At 34.0% G+C, this 21,732-nt stretch overlaps 1 protein-coding gene across 6 annotated transcripts in view; it reads left to right on the top strand.

Moving 5' to 3' along the window:
* The window catches only part of WDPCP (WD repeat containing planar cell polarity effector), a 607,526-nt gene extending 586,490 nt beyond the window's left edge, over window positions 1-21,036 (top strand). For all 6 annotated transcript variants that reach the window (XM_053200664.1, XM_053200665.1, XM_053200666.1 and 3 more), the window contains 2 exons: window positions 12,348-12,376; window positions 20,255-21,036. In XM_053200664.1, coding sequence (XP_053056639.1) covers window positions 12,348-12,376; window positions 20,255-20,305 — 80 coding nt within the window. In that variant the 3' untranslated portion in view covers window positions 20,306-21,036. The remainder of the gene's footprint in view (window positions 1-12,347; window positions 12,377-20,254) is intronic.
* The last annotated feature ends 696 nt before the right edge of the window (window positions 21,037-21,732 follow it).

The following is a 21,732-nucleotide window of genomic DNA, read 5'->3' as shown; positions in this document are numbered from 1 at the left end:
AATGCAATCTTTATCAAAACCCCAATGGCATTCTTCTGTTTTTGAAGACAATACTAAAATTTTTTTGGAACTACAGAAAACCCCAAATAGCTCAAAAATTTTTGATCAAGAATAAAGCTGGAGGTATCATACTGCCCAATTCAAACATATTACAAATTTATAATAATCTAAACAGTATGGTATGGGCAGAAAAACAGAAATATAAATTAATGAAACAGAATAGAGCATCAGAACTAAGTCCATGCATATAAGAATCAACTGATCTTCAGTAAGGGTGCCACGAATACACACGTGGAAAAGACCATTTCTTCCATAAATGCTGGGAGAAAAATTAGAAATTTACATGTAAATAAATGAAACTGGACCCTTATCTCACTCCATTTTGAATAATCAACTCAAAATGGATTAAAGACCTGAATTCAAAACCTGAACAATAAAGTCTTAGAAGAAAATCTAGGGTAAAAGCTACCAGACATTGGACTAGCCAATGATTTCTTGGATAGGACACCAAAAGCACAGGCAACAAAAGCAAAAATAGACAAATGAGATTAAATCAAACTAAAAAACTTCTTTACAAAAACGAAGTCCTCAACAAAATAAAAAGGCAACCCACAGAATGGGAGAAAATATATACAGGCCAAATATTAAATAAGGGTAAGTTAATACCCAAAATTTATAAATAATTACAATTCTCGGTATACAGAGGAATATTATTCAGCCTTAAAAAAGGAAATCCTGCCATTTGCCACAACATGGATGTGCCTAAAGGACATGATGCTAAGTAAACTAAGCCAGACACAGACAAATCTTGGGGCTCCTGGGTGGCTCAGTCGGTTAACTTCAGCTTCAACTTTAACTTCAGCTCAGGTCATGATTTCATGGTTTATGAGTTCAAGGTCTATGCTGGGCTCTGCACCAACAATAGGGAGTCTGCTTGGGATTCTCTCTCTCTCCCTTTCTCTCCGCCCCTCCTGTACTTGTGCTTTCTCTCTCAAAATAAAATTTAAAAACTTAAAAAAAAAAAAAGCAAGACATGATCTCAATTATATGTGGAGTCCAAAATAGTCAAATACATAGAAGCAGAGAGTAGAATGGTGGTTTCCAGGGGCTGTGGAGAGGAGGAAATGGGAATCTGTTGGTCAAAGAGTACAAAATTTAATATATGCAAAACGTTCTGGAGATCTACTGTATGTGACCTGTAATGTTTAATACCGTATTTTAAAATTTTCTGAGAGAGTAGGTATTATGATAAGTGCTCTTACCACAAAGGAAAAAAGGAAAAACAACAAAGGGGGTATGGGAGGAAACCTTTGGAAGTGATAGATAAGTTTATGGCAATTATAGTAATGATGGTTTCACAGGTGTATACGTATCTCCAAACCCATCAAGTTGTATACGTTTAAACATCTACAGCTTTTTGTATCACTGCGGTTAATATAGTTTCCTTCATGATATTAAAAAATGTAATTGAAGGGGCACCTAGGTGGTTCAGTCATTTAAGCATCTGACTTTGGGTCAGGTCATGATCTCATGGTTCCTGGGTTCAAGGCCAGCGTCAGGCTCTGTGCTAACAGCTCAGAGCCTGGAGCCTGCTTTGGATTCTGTCTCCCTCTCTCTCTGCCCCTCCCCTGCTTGCACTCTTTCTCTCTCTCAAAAATGAACAAACATTAAAAAAATAAAAAAAGAGAAATGTAATTGAAGAACTTGAGTTATTTTGGAACAACCAATATCTGGATGTGGGATTCTGTCATTTTGACAGTGACAGTCATTGTACTTGCCTCGTTCCAGGTTGCCTATATCTCCTGGAAATGAACTGTGCACTTGTTTGGCATTCCAGTTTTTGCAGCTGCCACCTAGGGGGATACCCCTTGATCACCTAGCTCTGGTGGCCAGCAAGGCTTACATTCAAAAGGACTGTAACAAATGGAGAAAGAGTTCTTAACCAGCTACCCTAGGGCACAGCAGAAAGGCAGCAGACTGAAATGCCTGGTCTTTCTGTGAAAGAGGTGTATAAGATACCTTCTAGGCTGCACCCTGAGGGACAGGATTCTAATTTAATACACATCTAAGAGCCAACTGTAATCCTCTCCAGAGATCTCAGAGGGTGGGAACTATCTTCCTGCTCTCCCTCTGCCCTACTCCAGGTCACTGGTGTTTCTGAGAAAGGAGATTGTATACTTGGTTGGTGCTTCGACTTTTGTCTGCTGCCGAGAGGACAGGTTCCTTGATATCCTAACTCTTGGTGACCAGTGGGACCTGCATTCACAGGCTACCACTTCAGAGGGAATGACAAAAACACTCCCAGTCTTCCCATGAAAGAGTCGTATCTGCATACTTTAAAAGCTACTGCCGGAGGGTTTGTTTCCAATCAGCCTGAATCTATGAGCCAACCAAGATCTTCCCCTTTTGGACTCTGACAGGTATTGGCAAACCCTCAACTATTGACAGCCACTAAGAATAAAGTAGGCTGCTTGGCGAAGCACAAAGGTTTGAGAGACTTGGGTTGAAAGATGAAAATCATTCCTATGAGGTACTGCTTCAAAACAGGGAATGGTAGCTGTTTTATCTAATGCATAGAAACTAACACAGAGAGTCAAGAAAATGAAGAAAGAGAAATAGGTTCCGTATGAAAGAGCAAGATGAAACCTCAGAAAAACATTTTCATGAAACAAGTAAGTGATTTACCTGATTAAAAGTTCAAAATGACAGTCATAAAGATGCTTACCAATCTTGCCAGAAAAATGTATGAACAAAGTTTATGAACAAATTTTAACAAAGAGAAAATATAGGAAAGTGTCAAATAAAAGTCACAGAGCTGATAGATACAATAACAGAATTGAAAAATACAACACAGAGATTCAACATCAAAACAGATGAATGAGAAGAAAGTAGCAGTGAATTCAAGGACAGGTCAGCAGAACTCATCTAAATAGCAGCAGGAAGAAAAAAAAAGTGCAGATAATTTAAGGGGTTTATGAGAGAGCATCAAGTGTACCAACATTCATATTATAGGAGTTCCAGAATGAGAAGAGACAGAGAGAAGGGGTAGAGAACTTAAAGACATAATAGCTAAAAACTTCCCTACTCTTGGAGACCCACTCTAAAACACATTATAATTGTCTAAAGTTAAAGATAAGGAGGGAATCTTTTTTTTTTTTTTTTTTTTTTTTTTTTTTTTTTTGGTAATTGGTCCAGCCTCGCATCTGTGGTTTTTTTTTTAATTCCAGTAAGTTAATGTTCAGTGTTATATTCATTTCAGGTGTGCAATATAGTGATTCAACAATTCTGTATATTTGTCAGTACTCATCAAGATAAGTGTATTCTTAATTCCCTTCACCTATTTCACCCCCGCCCCTACCGACCTCCCCTCTGGTAACCACCAGTTTGTTCTTCATATTTAAAGTCTGGTTTTTGGTTTGTCTTTTTTTTTTCCTTTGTTTGTTCATCTGTTTCTTCAATTTCACATGAGTGAAATCATATGCTATTTGTCTTTCTATGACTTATTTCACTTAGCATATACTCCCTAGATCCACCCATGTTGTTGCAAATGCCAAGATTTCATTGTTTTTATGGATTAATATTCCATTGTGTGTGTGTATTAATATTCCATTGTGTGTATATATATATATATACACACACATACACCACTTCTTTATCCATTCATCCATAGATAGGACACTTGGGCTGCTTCTATAATTTGGCTATTGTAAATAATGCTATAACAGGGGGTACATCTATCTTTATAAACTAGTGGTTTTTTATTCTTTGGGTAAATTCCCAGTAGTGGAATTACTGGATCATATGGTAGTTATGTTTTTAATGTTTTAATTTTTTTTAAAGTTCATTTATTTTGAGACAGAGAGAAGGTAAGCAGGGGAGGAGCAGAGAGAGAGAAAGAGAAAGAGAGAGAGAGAATCCCAAGGAGCTCTGCAAGACCAGCACAGAGCCAACTTGGGGCTTGAACTCACGAAACTGTGAGATCAAGACCTGTGCTGAAGTCAACAGATACTTAACTGACTGAGCCACCCAGGTGGCTCTGTTTTTAATTTTTTTAGGAAACTCCATACTGTTTTCCACAATGGCTGCACTAGTTTGCATGCCCACCAACAGTGCACAAGAGTTCTTCTCCATATCCTTGCCAACACTTGTTTTTTCTTGTCTTTTTTATTTTAGCCATTTTGACAGGTGTGAGGTAATATCTCATTATGGTTTTGATTTGCATTTCCCTGATGATGAATGATGTTGAACATCTTTTCATGTGTCTGTTGGCCATCTGAATGCTTTCTTTGGGGAAATATCTGTTTATGTCGTCTGCCCATTTTTTAAATTGGATTTTTTTTTTTTTTGGTGTTGAGTTGTATCAGTTCTTTATATGTTTTAGATACTAACCCTTTTTCAGATATGTCATTTGCAAATACCTTTTTCCATTCAGTAGGTTGTTTTTTATAGTTTTGTTGATTGTTTCCTTTGCTGTGCAGAAGCTTTTTATTTTGATGTAATCCAAATAGTTTATTTTTGCTTTTGTTTCCCTTCCCTCAGGACACATGTCTAGGAAAATGTTGCTATGGCCATTGTCAGAGAAATTATAAGCAGTGCTCTCTCCTAGGATTTTTATGGTTTCAGGTCTCACATTTAAGTTCTTAATCTATTTGGGGTTTATTTTTGTGTATGGTGTAAGAAAGTGGTCCAATTCCATTCTTTTCGGATTGCTGTCCAATCTTCCCAGCACCATTTGTTGAGTCTTTTTCCCGTTGCATATTCTGCCTCCTTTGTTGAAGATTAATTGAACATGTAATTGTAGGTTTATTTCTGGGTTTTCCATTCTATTCCATTGATCTATATGTGTCTGTTTTTGTGCCAGTACTATACTGTCTTGATCACTATAGCTTTGTAGTATAATATGAAGTCTCTAATTGTGATGCCTCTAGTTTTGCTTTTCTTTTTCAAGACTGCTTTGGCTATGCGGGGTCATTTGTAGTTCCATACAAATTTTAGGATTATTTGTTCCGTGAAAAATGCTGCTAGTATTTTGATAGGGATTGTATTAAATCTGTAGATTTCTTTGGGTATTTTAACAATATTTGTTCTTAAAACAAGGAGAGAATCTTAAAAGCATCAAGAGAAAAACAATTAGTTAAATGCAAGTGAAATCCCATAAGAAAATCAAGATTTTTGAGTGGAAACTTAGCAGGCCAGAGGGAGTAGGCACAATATATTCAAAATACTGATAGAAAAAGACTGCCAACAAGACTGTCTAGCAAAGATGTCCTTAAGATTTGGGGTGGGGGTGTGTGAATGAGTTTTCCAGACAAGCAAAAGCTTAAGGAGTTTATTACCCCTAGACCTGACTTACAAGAAATGTTAAAAGGACTTCCTTAAGCTTAAACATAAGGCACTAATTAACAATAGGAAAACATAGGAAAGTATAAATCTCAGTAGTCAAGGTAAATATAGCAAATATCAGAAATAATCTTATATTGTAAACGTGGTTGGTTAACTACTCATAAATCTAGTATGATGCTTAAAAGACAAAAGTAGTAAAAATACCTGTAACTACAATAATTTGTAAGTTAATATTGAAAACTAAAAGATTTAAATTGTGACATCAAAACAAAATGTGGAAGAGGGAGAAAAGATGTCAGGTTTAGAATACATCTGAACTTAAGCTATTAACTTAAAATAGACCATCTTTATTTATTTCTATGTGATGTGAGATATATGTAAGCCTCATGGTAACCACAAAGCAATAACCTATAGATACACAAAAGATAGGAGATGTATAAGCCTATTACTACAGAAAATTATCAAATCACAAAAGAAAAAAGAAAGAAAAATATAAAGGAATAAATTTTAAGAACAGCCAGAAAACAATTAACAAAATGCCAATAACTACCTATTCACCAATAAATTGCTTTAAATGAAAATGAGCTAGCTTCTCCAATAAAAAGCCAGAGAGTGGGGTAGCTGGATGGCTCAGTCAGCTGAGCATCCAACTCTTGATTTTGGCTTAGGTCACGATATCACAGTTTTGTGGGTTTGAGCCCCGGGCTGGGCTCTGCACTGACAGTGAGGAGCCTACTTGAGATTCTCCCTCTCTCTTTTCCCTCTCCCACTCATGCTCTCTCTGAAAATAAATAAATAAACTTAAAAAAAAAGACACAGACTGGCTGAATGAATAATAGAAGATGCATTTATATGCTGCCTACAAGAGACTCACTTCAGATGTAAAGACAGGCAAACTGAAAGTAAAGAGTGGAAAAAATATACTCCATGCAAATGAAAAGCAAAAGAAAGCTGGGGTAGGTATACTTACAGCAGACAAAATACACTTTAAGACAGACTATAATAAGAGACAAACAAGTTCATAAAATAATGATAAAAGGACCAACCAAACAAGAGGATATAACATTTGTAAATATTTATTCACCCAATGAAGAAGCACCTAAATACATAAAGCAAACTTTGATCAATATCAAGGGAGAAACAGACATCAATTAAAAAACAGTAGGGGACTTAAATTCCCCCACTTTCATCAATTAGATCATCAAAACAGAAAATCTATTCAAGGGGCACCTGGGTGGCTCAGTTGGTTAAGCATCTAACTCTTGATTTCAGCTCAAGTCATGATCTCATGGTTCATGGAATTGAGCCCTGTGTTGGACTCTGTGCTGACAGTGTGGAACTTGCTTGGGAGTCTCTGTCTCTCCCTCTCTCTCTGCCCCTCCTCGATTCACACACTCATGCTCTCTCTTTCTCAAAGTAAATAAACATTACAAAAAGAAAATATTAAAAAGCATTTTACTTAAATGACATGTTAGACTAGGTGGACTTAACACACACAGAACCCTCTATCCAAGCAACAGAATACATAGTCTTCTTAATCTCACATGGAACATTATCTAGGAAGAATCATATGTTACACCACACAAGTCTTCAAAAATTTAAGAGAACTCAATCATATCAAGCATCTTTTCTCACCACAGTAGTATGAAACTAAAAATCAGTTACAAGAAGGAAAGTGGAAAATTTATAAATATGTGAAGATTGAACAACATTGTACCAAACAGTCCATGCATCAAAGAAGAAACCAAAAGAAAAAGCAAATTCCTTGACAAATTTGAAAATGGAAATACAACATATCAAAACTTATGGGATGCATCAAAAGCAGCTGTAAGAGGGAAGTTAAAAATGACAAATGCCTTCACTAAGAAACAAGAGGTCAAATAAACAACCTAACTTTACACTTCAAGAAACTAGAAAAAAAGAACTAAACCCAAAGTTAGCAGAAAGAAATAGCAACAAAAAGAGCAGAAATAAATGAAATGTGACCAAAAAAAAAAAAAAAAAAAAAAGCAGAAATGAAACTGGCTTCCCAGAAATTTTTACAAAGGATAGGAGACTACCATGAACAATTAGAATTCAACAAATTGGAAAATCTGAAGAAATGGATAAAACTCTAGGAGCATACAGCCTATCAACGTGAATCATGAAGATAGAGAAAAGTAAATTAAATCTCTTATCAAAAATCTCCCCCAAAAGAAAATTCCAGGACCAGATGGTTTCACTGATGAATTCTACCCATTTAAGTAAGAGTAACAATCCTTCTGAAACTCTTCCCAAAAAAAGTAAAGCAGAGATTTTCAAACTCATTTTACAAGGCCAGAATTACCCTAATACCAAAAGTAGCAATGACACCATACAAAAGAAAACAATAGGCTAGTATCTCTGATGAACAGATGCAGAAAACCTCAACAAAATATTAGCAAACCAAATTCAACAATAACACTAAAAGGATCATACACCATGATCAAGTGCAGTTTATTCCAGGGATGCAAGGACTGGTTCGACATTTGTAAATCTATCAATGTCATACACCACATTAACAAAATGAAGGATAAAAATCCTATGATTTTCTCAATATATACAGAAAAATCATCTGATGTATTTCAACATCCATATATGATTTTAAAAAATCTTGGGGCGCCTGGGTGGCGCAGTCGGTTAAGCGTCCGACTTCAGCCAGGTCACGATCTTGCGATCCGTGAGTTCGAGCCCCGCGTCAGGCTCTGGGCTGATGGCTCGGAGCCTGGAGCCTGTTTCTGATTCTGTGTCTCCCTCTCTCTCTGCCCCTCCCCCGTTCATGCTCTGTCTCTCTCTGTCCCGAAAATAAATTTAAAAAATTTAAAAAAAAAAAACGTTGAAAAAATCTCAAAAAGTGGTTATAGAGGGAACATATCTCAACATAATGAAGGCCATATATGACAAGCCCACAGCTAACATTTTACCCAATGGTGAAAGCTGAAAACTCTTCCTCTGAGATCAAGAACAAGACAAGAATGCCCATTCTTATCATTTTATTCAATGCAGTATTGAAAGTCATAGCCAGAGTACTTAAGGCAAGAAAAAATAATTAACAGCTATCCAAATTGGAAAGGAAGAACTAAAACTCTATTTGCAGATGACTGGTTATAGAAAACCCAGATTCCATCAAAAAGCTGCTAGAATAAACAAATTCAGTAAAGTTGCAGGTTAAAAAAAAAACAACATACAAAAATCTGTTGTGTTTCTATGTAATAATATTGAACTGTCATAAAAAGACATAAAACAATCTGGTTTACAACTACATCAAAAAGTATGAAATACCTAGGAATAAATTTAACCAAGGAAGTGAGAAACATGCCCAGTGAAAACCATAAGGAATTGATGAAAGATTGAAGACGTCACAAATAAATTGAAAGAGAAACCATGATCAGATTGGAAGAATATTGTTAAAATGTCCATACTACTGATTTAATGCAAAGGAATCTACTGATTTAATGCAATTCCTTTCAAAATTCTAATGGATCTTTCCACAAAAAAAGAATAAACAATCCTAAAATTTGTAGGGAAGTACATAAGATCCCAATAGCCAAAGCAATTTTGAGAAAGAAGAATCAAGTGGGACTTGAAGTCACACGTCCTGATTTCAAACTATATTACAAAGCCACAGTAATCATACAGTATGATACTGGCATAAAAAAATAAGACACATAGATCACTGGAAAAGAACCGAGAGCCCAGAATTAAACCCAAGCATATAGGGCCAATTAATTTACAATACAAGAGATAAGAATGTACAAAAGGGAAAAGATAATCTTTTCAGTAAATGGTACTGGAAAAACTGTTACAGCTACATACAAAAGAATGAAACCATACCACTACCCTACATGCACAAAATAGCCTAAAATGGATTAAAGACTTGAATATGAAACCCAAAATAGGAAAACTCCTTAAGAAAATATAGGCAGTAAGAGCCTTGATTTTAATCTTGGAGACAATTTTTTGGATCTGACACTAAAAGGAAAGGCAACAAAAGCAAAAATAAACAAGTGGGACTAACATCCAACTGAAAAGTTTTGCACAGCAAAGGACCATCAACAAAATGAAAGACAACCTACTGAATAGGAGAAAATATTTGCAAATCATATATCTGATAAGGGGTTAATATCCAAAATATATAAAGAATTTGACAACTCAACAGCAAACAAACAATCCAATTAAAAAATGGGCACAGGATCTGAGGTGGTGATCCCAGGGTCATGAGATCAAGCCTTGCATCATGCTTCACACTGAGTGTGGAGACTGCTTGAGATTCTCTCCCCCTCTTTCACTGCCCCTCCAGAGTTCTCATGCACATGCTCTCTTTCTCTCTCTCAAAAAAAACAAAAACCGGGGGTGGGCGACAAAGGATCTAAATAGACATTTTTCTAAAGATGACATATGGATATCCAATAGGTACATGAAAAGGTGCTCAACATCAGTAATCATCAAAGAAATACAAATCAAAACCTCAGTGAGGTATCTCCTCACCCCTGTGAGAACAGTTATTAGCAAAAAGAAATAACAAGAGTTGGCAAGGATGTGGAGAAAAGGGAACCCTTGTGCACTGTTGGTAGGAATGTACATTATAGAAAACAATATGGAGATTCTTCAAAAAAAATAATAAAATAAAATAGAACTACCATTTGATCAAGCAATTCAACTTCTTTGTATTTGTCCAAAGCAAACAAAAATACTAACTTACAACAGTATCTACATTCTCATGTTCATTAGCATTATTCACAATAGCCAAGTCATGGAAACAACCTTTCAGTGTCCATCAGTGATTGAATATGATATAAATACACAATGGGATACTTTTCAGCCATAAAAGTCAAGGAAAGCCTGTTTTTTCTGACAACATGGATGGACCTTGGGGGCATTATACTAAGTGAAATAAGTCAGAGAAAGACAGGTATCATATGATCTCACTCATGCATGGAATCTTAAAAAACAAATACAAAAAACAACCCAACTCCGATATACAGAAAAGAGTTTGGTGTTTACCAGAGATGGGGGTGGTGGGAAAAATGGGTAAAGGTTATCAAAAGGTAGAAACTTTCGTATATAAAATAAGTCATGGTTATATAATGTACAGCATAATGACTATAATCAATAATACTGTATCAGGGGCACCTCAGCATCCCGTTGACTGAGCATCCCACTCTTGGTTTCAGCTTATTTTGGGTCATGATCCCAGGATCATGGCATCAGGCTCTGTGCTAGGTGTGGAGCCTGCTTGGGATTCTCTCTCTCTCCATTTGCCCCTCTCCCCTGCTCATGCACGCTCTCTAAAATAACATTTTAAAAACTAATAATAATGCTGTATTATATTTCTGAAGGGTGATTAGAGAATAAATATTAAAATTTTTCATCACAAGAAAAAATTCTAATGGCTATAGATGTTAACTAAGCATACTGTGGTGATCATTTCACAATAAATCAAATCATGTTGTATACCTAAAACTAACATAGTGTTATATGTCAATTATATCAACTTTTTAAGTGTAATATCAAAATTTTAAAAATAAAAATTCAAATTTTATTAAACATACATAGAATTATCCTGTCAAACTGTCATAAATGTTTACAATTGCTTCTTTTTTCCAAGCACAAATAATAAACAGTTAACAGACCAGCAAAAAATAGTTTGATGATCAGCTATTAGTCTTCATCCCATACTTTGAGTACCACTGTTCAAAGAGTAACTCGCCATTAAATTTAGGGAGAAAGCTCATATAATAAATTTGTGATGAAATAACACAAACACTGGATGTGTTTAAGTCAGAAAGATCTAAAGTGTTTTGCAATTTTTGAACTATATAGCTAAGCAAAACATCCCATTCTGTACACAAATATCCCAAAATAGCAAGTAATTTTGAGTTAGTGACAGACAAGTAACATGTATTTTTATAGAAATATAATCATCGGGGAGCCTTGGTGGCTCAGTGGGTTAAGCGTCTGACTCTTGATTTTGGCTCAGGTAAGCCCCGAGTCAGGCTCTATGCTGACAGCACTGGCCTGCTCGGGATTCTCTCTCTCTCCCTCCCACACTTATGCACTCTCTCTCTCCCTCAAAAATGACTAAATTTTTTTTAAAAAAAGGAAATATAATCATTATCAAGGCATTTCTTGTTGCCAGGACTACAAGGAGAAATAAGATGCTGCTGACAAGCTTTTAAAAACATAATATACTTGGGAAGCCAGTCTAAATAAATAAAGGAAATAAATAATAATATGTAACATAAGCATAGTGCCAAATGAGTGGTATATGCATACATGCACTAAGGGCTAGTACAGAAACATAACTGGTACCTATAAACACCCCCCAATTATACACAATTACTTGTTTCAAGGATGAGAATATATAAATTAATGTCTATCTAATACCATGAATAATGGGAAATTAGACTGTAGCACTATGACATGTGTTTTCTTTCAGTCTAGTGGAATATAAATTTAAGTAAGGATGTCTCTTTTAAAAGCATCATTTAGATATACTAAGCCAGGACCTAGCAGGTATATCACTGCTATGAGAGCAAATAACCCATAAGCAAATACAGTATTCTTTTCCCTTGAGGGGAAAAAAGGGGGGGGGGGCTTATAAAACTCAACTGAGTTTTCTAGGTAACCACCACTAATCAACTAGAATTGGCACTTAGATGAAACTTGCCAAGAAAGTTTTAAGGTATCATTTTAAGAACAGAAGGAACAATGTAGATATAGTCTACTCATTTGATTTCACTGCAGCTCTTAGCCCCAAAGGTATGTATGAGAATCACTGGTAGTTTCATACTATTTTGAGGTTTGGCTATTGCTGTCTCTTGAGTTTTCGGTATTTCAATTTGTTTAAATTAGGATTTAAAATAGTCCTAATTAAAATATTTCTCTTGCTACTAAGGATATATTAAGAAGTTCTGTTAACAATTTTCAGTAAGGCTCTTTATTAGATGTCAAATAATTAATGTTGCAATATTTTATTTTTAAAGGAGAAAGGAGAGAAGACTACATAGAACAGGTAAAATGCTTTCTCTTACTGTTTATCATTAGAAAATTAAATTCCAAGAGAAAATCATACTATGTGTGATTATATTGAACTCAGAAAAAGATGCCCACTGGTATATATTAATGGGAAAATATTTTTCTAGAGAACTATTCAGTTTTGTAGTATTTCAGGGCTGTAATTATTATTAAAATAGTTATTTTTGAAAAATAAAATTATGCATAATGGAACATGTACAATGAAATTATATACATGGAATTTGCTTCAAAATAATCCAGTGGGAAGAAAGGAGGTATATACATGAATTGAACTCACCATGAGTTGATAATTGATGCAGGTGGGTGATGAGTAAAATAGCAGTTTACATATATTATTCTCTCTACTCTGGTTTATGTTTGAAACTATCCAAAATTAAAAGTTAAAAATAAAAGAAAGGTTTATAATAATAACAAGGTTATCAAATTCATTTTTATTATATTTATGTATAATTTTCATAAGTAATGCATGTCGGGTCTCTCTCCATATTCTGCCATTAAAATATCTAAATTCATTTTGAGGAAATATCAATGGTTTATTATACCAATTTCAAAAAGGTTAGGTCTAAGTCAGAGAAAGTCTCATAATTTTATTAAAAAGTTCTCAGCAGATTGCCATAGTAACTGATTATGAGACTTGAATCTGAATAATCGTTCTACAATTACTAGCATTATACTTTGGAAAATCATTTCATCTATGTATGCCTGAACTTCTTCATCTATAGAACAGATAATTCCACATACCCCACGGGATTTTTATGAAGGAGTATTGTGACTATGTATGTGGTAGGACTTTGTTAATTATATGGAACTATACTAATGATAGTAATTATTAAACCATTGTTTCAATCTACTTCTTTATAGATATATTTATAATGAAAATAATTTTAGTTCTTGATTTGCTTAGAGAAAAATATTCCATGTTACAGTTGAATACACATTCATATAATCTGCTCTTAATTCGCTAAAGCTTAAAGAAACTTAACTATAAATTTTGTATATTTTTAAATAGATTATTTTTAAGAACACTTGTTAAAGAAAAAAAAAACTGCATCCCGTCAAAACTTTATACACATCCACTTGAATACATAAGTGCACAGGACATCCAATCAAGAAACTGATTTCCCAAGGACTTTTCTGGAAGGGTTGTTATACAGAATGAGAGGACTATCAGTTTGTGTACTGAAGTATAGAATGGTTATCATAACTTAATTATTAGGCCACAAGTCTTTAAATTCAAATATTAATACAATTTAAGTTCAGATTAGCACCAATCATATACACGTCATGTTCAACCTTCTAGTTTCTTGTTTAGAAACTTGTTTAGGAAGATACAGATAAAATTCAGATTATAAGAGCCTATCATTATTGCTTACAAAGGTATTTCTCATTCAAAATTTTCATATACTGCATTTTAAATTAGGATTTTATGTGTTTCTTTGTATAATTTTCTTTTAGTAATTTTTTTCAGCATATTTCTCTATCACCTATTTATTTAAGTTTAACCAATTGGATATATTCAACAAGAACTAAGTTTTTAACAATAAAACAAAAAAAAAAAGAAAGCAAAAAATAAAATAAAATAATGCTAGTATTTCTCAACTGCTTATTATATTACTGGCACTGGTCTCAATGCTTTAAATATTTTAATTCAGTTAATTCTCACAACAACTCTATGAGTTAAAAATTACTATTAGTGCCATTTTATAGACAAGGAAACAGACACAGATATTAAGTAACTTCCCCACAGTTTATAAAGTATACTGCTGGAATTCAAACCCAAACAATCCTCTTCTAGAACAGAGTTTCTTGAACTCAGAGGTACTGACATTTGGGCCAGATAATTCTTTGTTTTGGAGAGCTGTCCTGTGCACTTCAATTCTAAGAAAATTCTTTGGGTAGAATCTGCTGGGTGATATATAGAGAACTCCAGATGTAAAGTTCTCTGATGCTTTGAATTAGCTGGCTGTCAAAACATTTGTTACTAGAGTAGCTACATTTTTCTCAAATAGTATACATTACTGCCTGCTTATGGCCCTCTCAAGAAAAAGTTTGTTCTTCAGATCCCTGTTTACCTTCTCTTTTGAGAAAAATATGAAAAGGGAATTATGTTCCATGTCTTAACTTGATGTAACTACCATCTGAAGAACAATTTATGTTAGTCTTTCTGAAAACAAATAAAAAAACAACACTCTGACAGTTTTTCCCTGCAATAAGAAGGCAATTCCACAAATGCTTAACTCCTTCTCACTTTTAAAATTTATAGACAGTCTTCAGAGTTACCCTACTAATCTCAGATGTCCTGAAATTTGGGAGATGTTCTCTAATAGATGTGGTACACTCTAAGAAGATTTTTACCCACTTTCTCCAGAACTATTTTGAAATACACATTTAAACAGATCTTAACTGAGCTACAGTTAAGAGTCAATCACAGCAAAGAAAAAACAAATTAGGAAAGTCATGAGTGATTAAAATGGCAAATTTTATGGTATGTATATTTCACCTCACAATTAAAAAGAAATAAATAAAACTACTAGAAGTCTAGCTGGCTCTTGGGAAGATTTTGGGAAGGATTTGTACTGGCAAATGCTGAGGAAAAGAATTTGATTTCTCCATTAAACTTTAATCAATTTGGAAGAGGATAACTTGGGCTTGCATGTCAGAATACATTTCTAGGTATGGAGCATATCTCTTGTTTCCCACTGACTTCAGTCATAAACAAATAGGTAATAAATTGTACAGTCATATAGCTATATTGTTTTACCTGTACTACTCACTGGCATACTGTCTGGAAAAAATCTTAGACTTGGAAATGCCAGAAACTCATTTTTTTAATGTGGAATTACAACAGATATACCAATCTGCTGTTTATATTGCTCTTTTTGTGTTCTTCTATCATCCAACAAGGTGGATTCCAACCAGAAAGAGCAGTATGAATAGAAGAAAGTATATTTGTGTGTCTCTGTTGTCAATATGTAAATATTAGGGATATATATACACACACATATATTATATTTACATATACATTTATATGTAATATAAACCTATATACCTACATATATTCATATACTTACATATAAATTTATATGTAATATATGTTTTTACATATAAAACATATACATACATATATACACATATATTTACATGTATATGGAAATATATTTACATACTGACAATTATCCATGTTAACAAGGAACACCTTATATAACTGAAGTTTAAGTAGTTAATTTGTACAAGTGTGATAAAAGTAGCAATTTTTGGTTGTCACTTCTATCATAAAGCTTTTTTTTTTAATTTATTTATTTTGGGGACAGAGAGAGACAGAGCATGAATGGGGGAGGGTCAGAGAGAGAAGGAGACACAGAATCCGAAACAGGCTCCAGGCTCCAAGCTGTCAGCACAGAGCCCGACGCGAGGCTCGAACTCACGGACCGCGAGGTCATGACCTGCGCCGAAGTCGGACGCTCAACCGACTGAGCCACCCAGGGGCCCCTCATAAAGCTTATTAATCTACTTGATGGATAACAACATTTTCATATATTTGTTAAGATGGGAAAGGTGCTAAACTCGTCTCATACTTATTTCTGTCCTCCAAAGGATAATTTTTGAAAAATATTTTTAAATATACAAACCTATTACCCAAAGAGGAGAGTTAGATAAACCATTAGGTAGTAAACAAAAGGGTCAGCACAGCCATAAAAAGTAGTCATTCTTCATAGATAGGAACCAATTTATCTTAGTATTTCTGACCTGTCTACTTTCTGAAAGATTTGGAGCTGAGTTCACAAAATTATTTTATATACAATATCAAAAATGAAATTAGATAAAGCAAAAATCAATTAAAATTTGCAAAGTAAGAGATGTTGCTGAATATCTGGGCTGTTACATACAAACTAAAAAGGAGTTTGGCTCTCAATTTGGGGAGGCTAAGGTAAAAAGGGGAAATAGGTTTACTTTACTTGGGGAGGCATCATGGTATAATAGAAAGAATGTAGGATTTATAGGCAAACTATCTCAGTTCCACTTTTGTTCCACTACTTCCTCACTGCTACAGCCTATTTATACCTATTTCTTAAACTGTAAAATTGGAACAGTTATATTTAACAACATCATAGGACTGCTATGTCAAATTAGGTAATGTGAAAGCATTTTGTAATTCCAAAACACCATTCATTATTATTGTCTTTACTGACTTAATTGTTTAAAGTATGCAAACAGTAAATGCAACTAAATTGAAACGTTTTTCTAGCACTGGATTCATACTCAAGAATGCCTGGAGACCCCTGAGCCTGCTTGGGATTCTCTCGCTCCCTCTCTCTGCCCCTCCCCTGCCCTCTCTCTCTTGTAAACAAAGAAAGCAAGCTTGTGTTAAAAACTAAACATTCCTCAAGTAGAGTTCTGAAAAAGAAATCCTATTCACAAAGAAGTTTTCATTAGAAATCTTCTATGAAAGCTGGAATTATACTGAATCACAACTCGGTGAAGGCTATTCTGTGGAAAGGTGAGAGGACATGTTCCTAGCACCTTCCTTTCTGATGACTGACTTAACACAGAGAAGGCTAGACAATGAGATAGTTAGCTTATCTATTAACCTCTCTCACACACGTACCAGAAATCTCAAGCCAGCCTTTGGCAACTGCTAGCTTTTAGTCAACTTAAGATTTCATTTTCTAGAAAGAATATCAAGCAACAAAACTCTGGAATGCTGATTAAAAGTAAATCCGTGTATGATACCAAATATGCAAAAAGCAGAGTTAACAGTCTATAGTGAAACCGGAGTAACTGGACCACTTGCTCAAGAAAGCATCTCCTGTCACACAGGGGTGGGCTACTGGCATGCCTGTAGAAAAAAGCCTTAAATGACAGAGTAAGGCAATCTTAAGAGTTCATCATAAAGTAGCCTGTGGAACACATGTTCCTTGTTACTACATAAAAAAAGCTGTAGTGGAAAAAGCACCTCAGAGAAATAAAAACGAAATTCTAATCCCAGGTCTGCCACTAAATGAGTAATTATGGATAAAACACTTAACCCATGTGAGCCTTGGTCTCCTCATCTGTAAAATGAAAGGACCGCCAATTAGGAAACTTTCTTCTCTCTCTAAAATAGAACACTTCTGGGATTTAACTATTGTTGAAACAAACAAGAAACATGAGACCATTAGGGGAAACCTAATGTAAAATAATGAGATGATCACTTAGTATTATATAGATATAGAGATATAGATATAGATATCTGTATTAATTGAGGAAGAAGTCAAAATCCAGTTTGTAACAAAGCAAAGCACAACTTGTCTACACAATTTGATTATCAAAGTCTATGTACATTTAAAAGAAAGTGACCTGGTATCACCCCACATTAGGTAACAGTAATAGGGTGTGGTTTAGAAAATGCACCTAACCATACGTTGAAATCACATGAGGGTCTGGGAAAACTCTTTTGTTGCTGTAAATTATTACAAGAATTAACATGTAGCCATTCAATCAAGGGTGAGCACAGTTTCAGCACTTAATAAAATGAAGATTAGCCTCCATCAAAACCACAACTTTCTATTACCAAACAAAATCACCTCCTCCCAAACTAGGAAATAAAGAAAGCTAAAGTACCAATTCTAGTGTTTATCCAGAGGCCTAAAATTTCATAAGCTTTGGTCCAATAACTCTATCTCTGCAACTCCATACCAAAGAAATAATCCTAAACACAGAAATAAAACTCATGCCTAGTAATATCTTTTAAAAATTTTCTATCACTGAGTTACTTACTTAAAAAAAGAGGAAACTGGGAACAACACACATTTTAACCAAAAAAAAAAAAAAAAAAAAAAGGAATAGTTGAGTAAAGCTACAGTATTTAATGGAATAAAATTAAAAACAAAGGCTGGAAGCAATGAAAAGTGTTCAAACTGAGGCAAAACCCTCCAAAATATATAGAATTGTATATATGATTTCAGCTGTGTTTAAAAAAAAAACAAATATAACATGGAAAAAAAGAGACTGGAAGCAAATACATGTTAAACCACAGTTTTATATGACTAGTAGGACTATGGGTAAATGTTTATACTTTTCTGTGTTCCAAATTCTATTTAATGAATTGACTTTATTTCAAATAATAACTGTATACAAAATACATTATTTCATTAATCATCAAAATAGTCCTCCAAGTTGAATAAGGACAAGTCAATGTTATTTAGCATGGAACACATTATCATGGAAATCCTGAAATGCCCTCAAGTAAGTCTTTTACAAATAGGATGAATTTTATGAAGTTTTTTTATTTTTTTTTAAGTCCTGGGAGATTCTTAAGAAGTTAATTCTAAGGTTCCTACTTTTGAGAATTCTTTTTTTTTTGAGAATGTAATTCTTAACATAACACACTATATATATATATATATATATATATATATATATATATATATATTCTTGATATATATATGTTCTTGATATATATCTTCTTTTTATATATATATATACACACTACATATATACACACTATATATATATATTCTTGATATATATATATATGTTCTGATATATATATATGTTCTTGATATATATGTTCTATACATACATATATGTGTGTGTGTGTATGTGTATATATATATATATATCTATCAAGAATATGGCTGAACCAGATGATACATCGAGTATACAAAATCTGGCCTTTGATAACAGTTATAACCGGATATTAGAGAAATAATTTACCTAGGATTTCTGCCAGTTAGTCAACAAGACCAAAAGCTAAATCCAAGTTTCTTGATGACCATTCTAGTGGTGGAGAAAACAGACTTTGGGATAGTAGCTTATAAGCCAAGAATTGGAACTTATGCTTTTTAAAAAGCTGGTACTTTCAATGTTTTTTGTTTTTAAATTGAAAGCTACCTAAGTCTCCTGAACTTGCCAGCACACACACATAAGCCTCCAGGAATGTTAAATTTGTCATTCTTCTTGTTACCTGTTTTTGCAGGTTGGTATGTTTTTTTATTTTGTATTATCAGGATTCATAGGCACATACATACATACATGCTTCCCTTACGTGTCAACCCCACACCTGTTTTCTTCTAGATAGGACAAATTTCTGAAAGGCTTCTCACTAAAAAGAACTTTAAAGATATAAGTAAGGAATAATTTTAAATTCTTAAAGAGTAATGTCTGCAATTATGACATGTTAGCTTAAGTACTAACCACCATCCCTACTCTCTTTACTTTTCCCCTTTACCATTTCAACTTTAAGTAGGTTATCTCCAAATTTCAAAAATGTCAAAATGTCAAAAATGTTTTTCAAATAATGTCATTCACCTTTGGTGTCATGTTTAAACATTCTCCAATTTCAGAATCCTATGATAAAATTTTTTGTTTATCTCTACTTAATGGGGTAGGTGGGAAGGTGAGAAAGAAAGTAAAAAATGGGAAATGGATGAAGTTCTTGTATCTCTTTGCAGCTTCATAAAATTTTATGAAGGGCTTAGAAACACCAAAATTAAGAAATAGACTTGGGGAACAGATAGTATTATAAAATCAAAAAGGTAGAATAAAAAAATGAGGACTCATAATTTGCAACTTTTTATTGCAGGAGCCTTTACATGCTTCCAAATTTCAACTAACATTTTTCCTTCTTTACCTTTTTATGCTTTGTATATTATTAATCTTTACTGCCTTTTATGAACACCGTATCAAAATTTTAACAGTAAGCTGAATACATGGTTCTCTTATTTACATATATACAGTGCGTTTAACTATTTTATTTTGCTTCAATGTTTTCTAATATTTATATTAAAAATATTAAAATATAAATATTAAGTCAATTATTGTTTAATCTCTACCATAAACATGATTTTAATTGTTTTTATTTGTTTACTTTCAGGAATTTGGAGATGGTGGTTCTCTCAGAATGGTTCACTTTGGTTTGATATAAACAATGAGAAACTATTTTACTTAAATAAAACATCACATTTCTCACATCTAAAATCTTTCATGGCCTGATACAGAGTAAAATCTCCCTATACAGATTAAAAAGAGAAAAGACAATATGAATTAGTTAAGTGTTTTAAATTGAGAGTATTCTCAAGCTACATTTTATTAGTTTCAAAAACATGTAACTTACCAGCAGTGATCCTAAGTAAAAGTCCTTAACTTATTTTCAATAATTTAAAATTTTTGAAGTTTCTTAAATTATATATTATTGGGTATAAAAAGTAAAATATTTAAACTTGGTTCTCCCAAGTATTTTAAACATTTACTCTTGTGAACTTGTTTACATTACTAATTTGCATTATGAATAAGATATTTACTAAGCAAAACTCCCAGACCCATTGCTGGGAGGCAGTTTTCTATGGGTCTCTTGAATTATGGCTATGAGGCAAAGAATGCCCCTTGGAGCCAGATACCATCTCCCTCTAGAGCATAGACCAGACATGCTTACTGCCCATTTGAAAAGTTCTGTTTTGGGGGCATCTGGGTGACTTAGTGGGTTGGGCCTCCAACTCTTGATTTCGGCACAGGTCATGATCTCAAAATTCATGGGTTTGAGCCCTGTATGGGCCTCTGTTCTGACCGTGCAGAACCTGCTTGGGATTCTTTCTCCCTCTCTCTCTGTTCCTCACCTGCTCTCTCAAAAATAAATAAATAAGCTTTTTTTTAAAAAAAGTTTTGTTTTGTTTTGTTTTTAAAGATTCTATTTTTAAGTAATCTGTACCTCTCAATTTGGGGCTCAAAGAAGACCAAGAGTCACATGCTCCACCGACCAAGCCAGGCAGTCTCCCTGACCATGTGAAAGAATTAAAGTTCCCTAAACTCAGAGTTCCTAGCTTTTACACAGCCCACCTAGTGTGCAGTGGTCATCTGACCTTCTTGACATCACCTCATGGGAATGGGCTTAGGAATCAATGCCCTCCCCCTGCCCACCAAAACTTGACACTATAGCTGTTATTACTATGAGTAATAAACTGTCTTTTATTTCTGAGTCTTGAGCCTCATGTCTTCTACCAGCATGCCACTGTTACTTGGTAATTTGTTACAAGTAGGGTAAAAATCTCAAGCCCTTCACAGTTCTTGACACCCATTCATTAGGCAAATAGCATGTATTTTAGAAGAGTAAATGTCTATAATAATCAACATTTTTTTCAAATGTTGTACATGAGGTAAATTATTTATTTCAATCTTAGAAGTTAATTAGATTGAAGGCTTTTACACTTCAGATTTTTCTCCCTACTTCCTATTCATATGCACCTCTACCAGATGGTATGATGAAGAAAGTAAAACTCAAATTAGATTTTTCAGTTTGCTACTCCTCTGGAAAAGGTTTAGTAATACATAGTATATGAGCCATACTAAAAAGAGATG

The sequence above is a fragment of the Acinonyx jubatus genome, chromosome A3, assembly GCF_027475565.1.
Source record: "Acinonyx jubatus isolate Ajub_Pintada_27869175 chromosome A3, VMU_Ajub_asm_v1.0, whole genome shotgun sequence".
NCBI classification, from domain to species: Eukaryota; Metazoa; Chordata; class Mammalia; order Carnivora; family Felidae; genus Acinonyx; species Acinonyx jubatus.
Note: the sequence above shows the minus strand (reverse complement) of the source record. Positions and strands in the feature narration are given on the sequence as shown.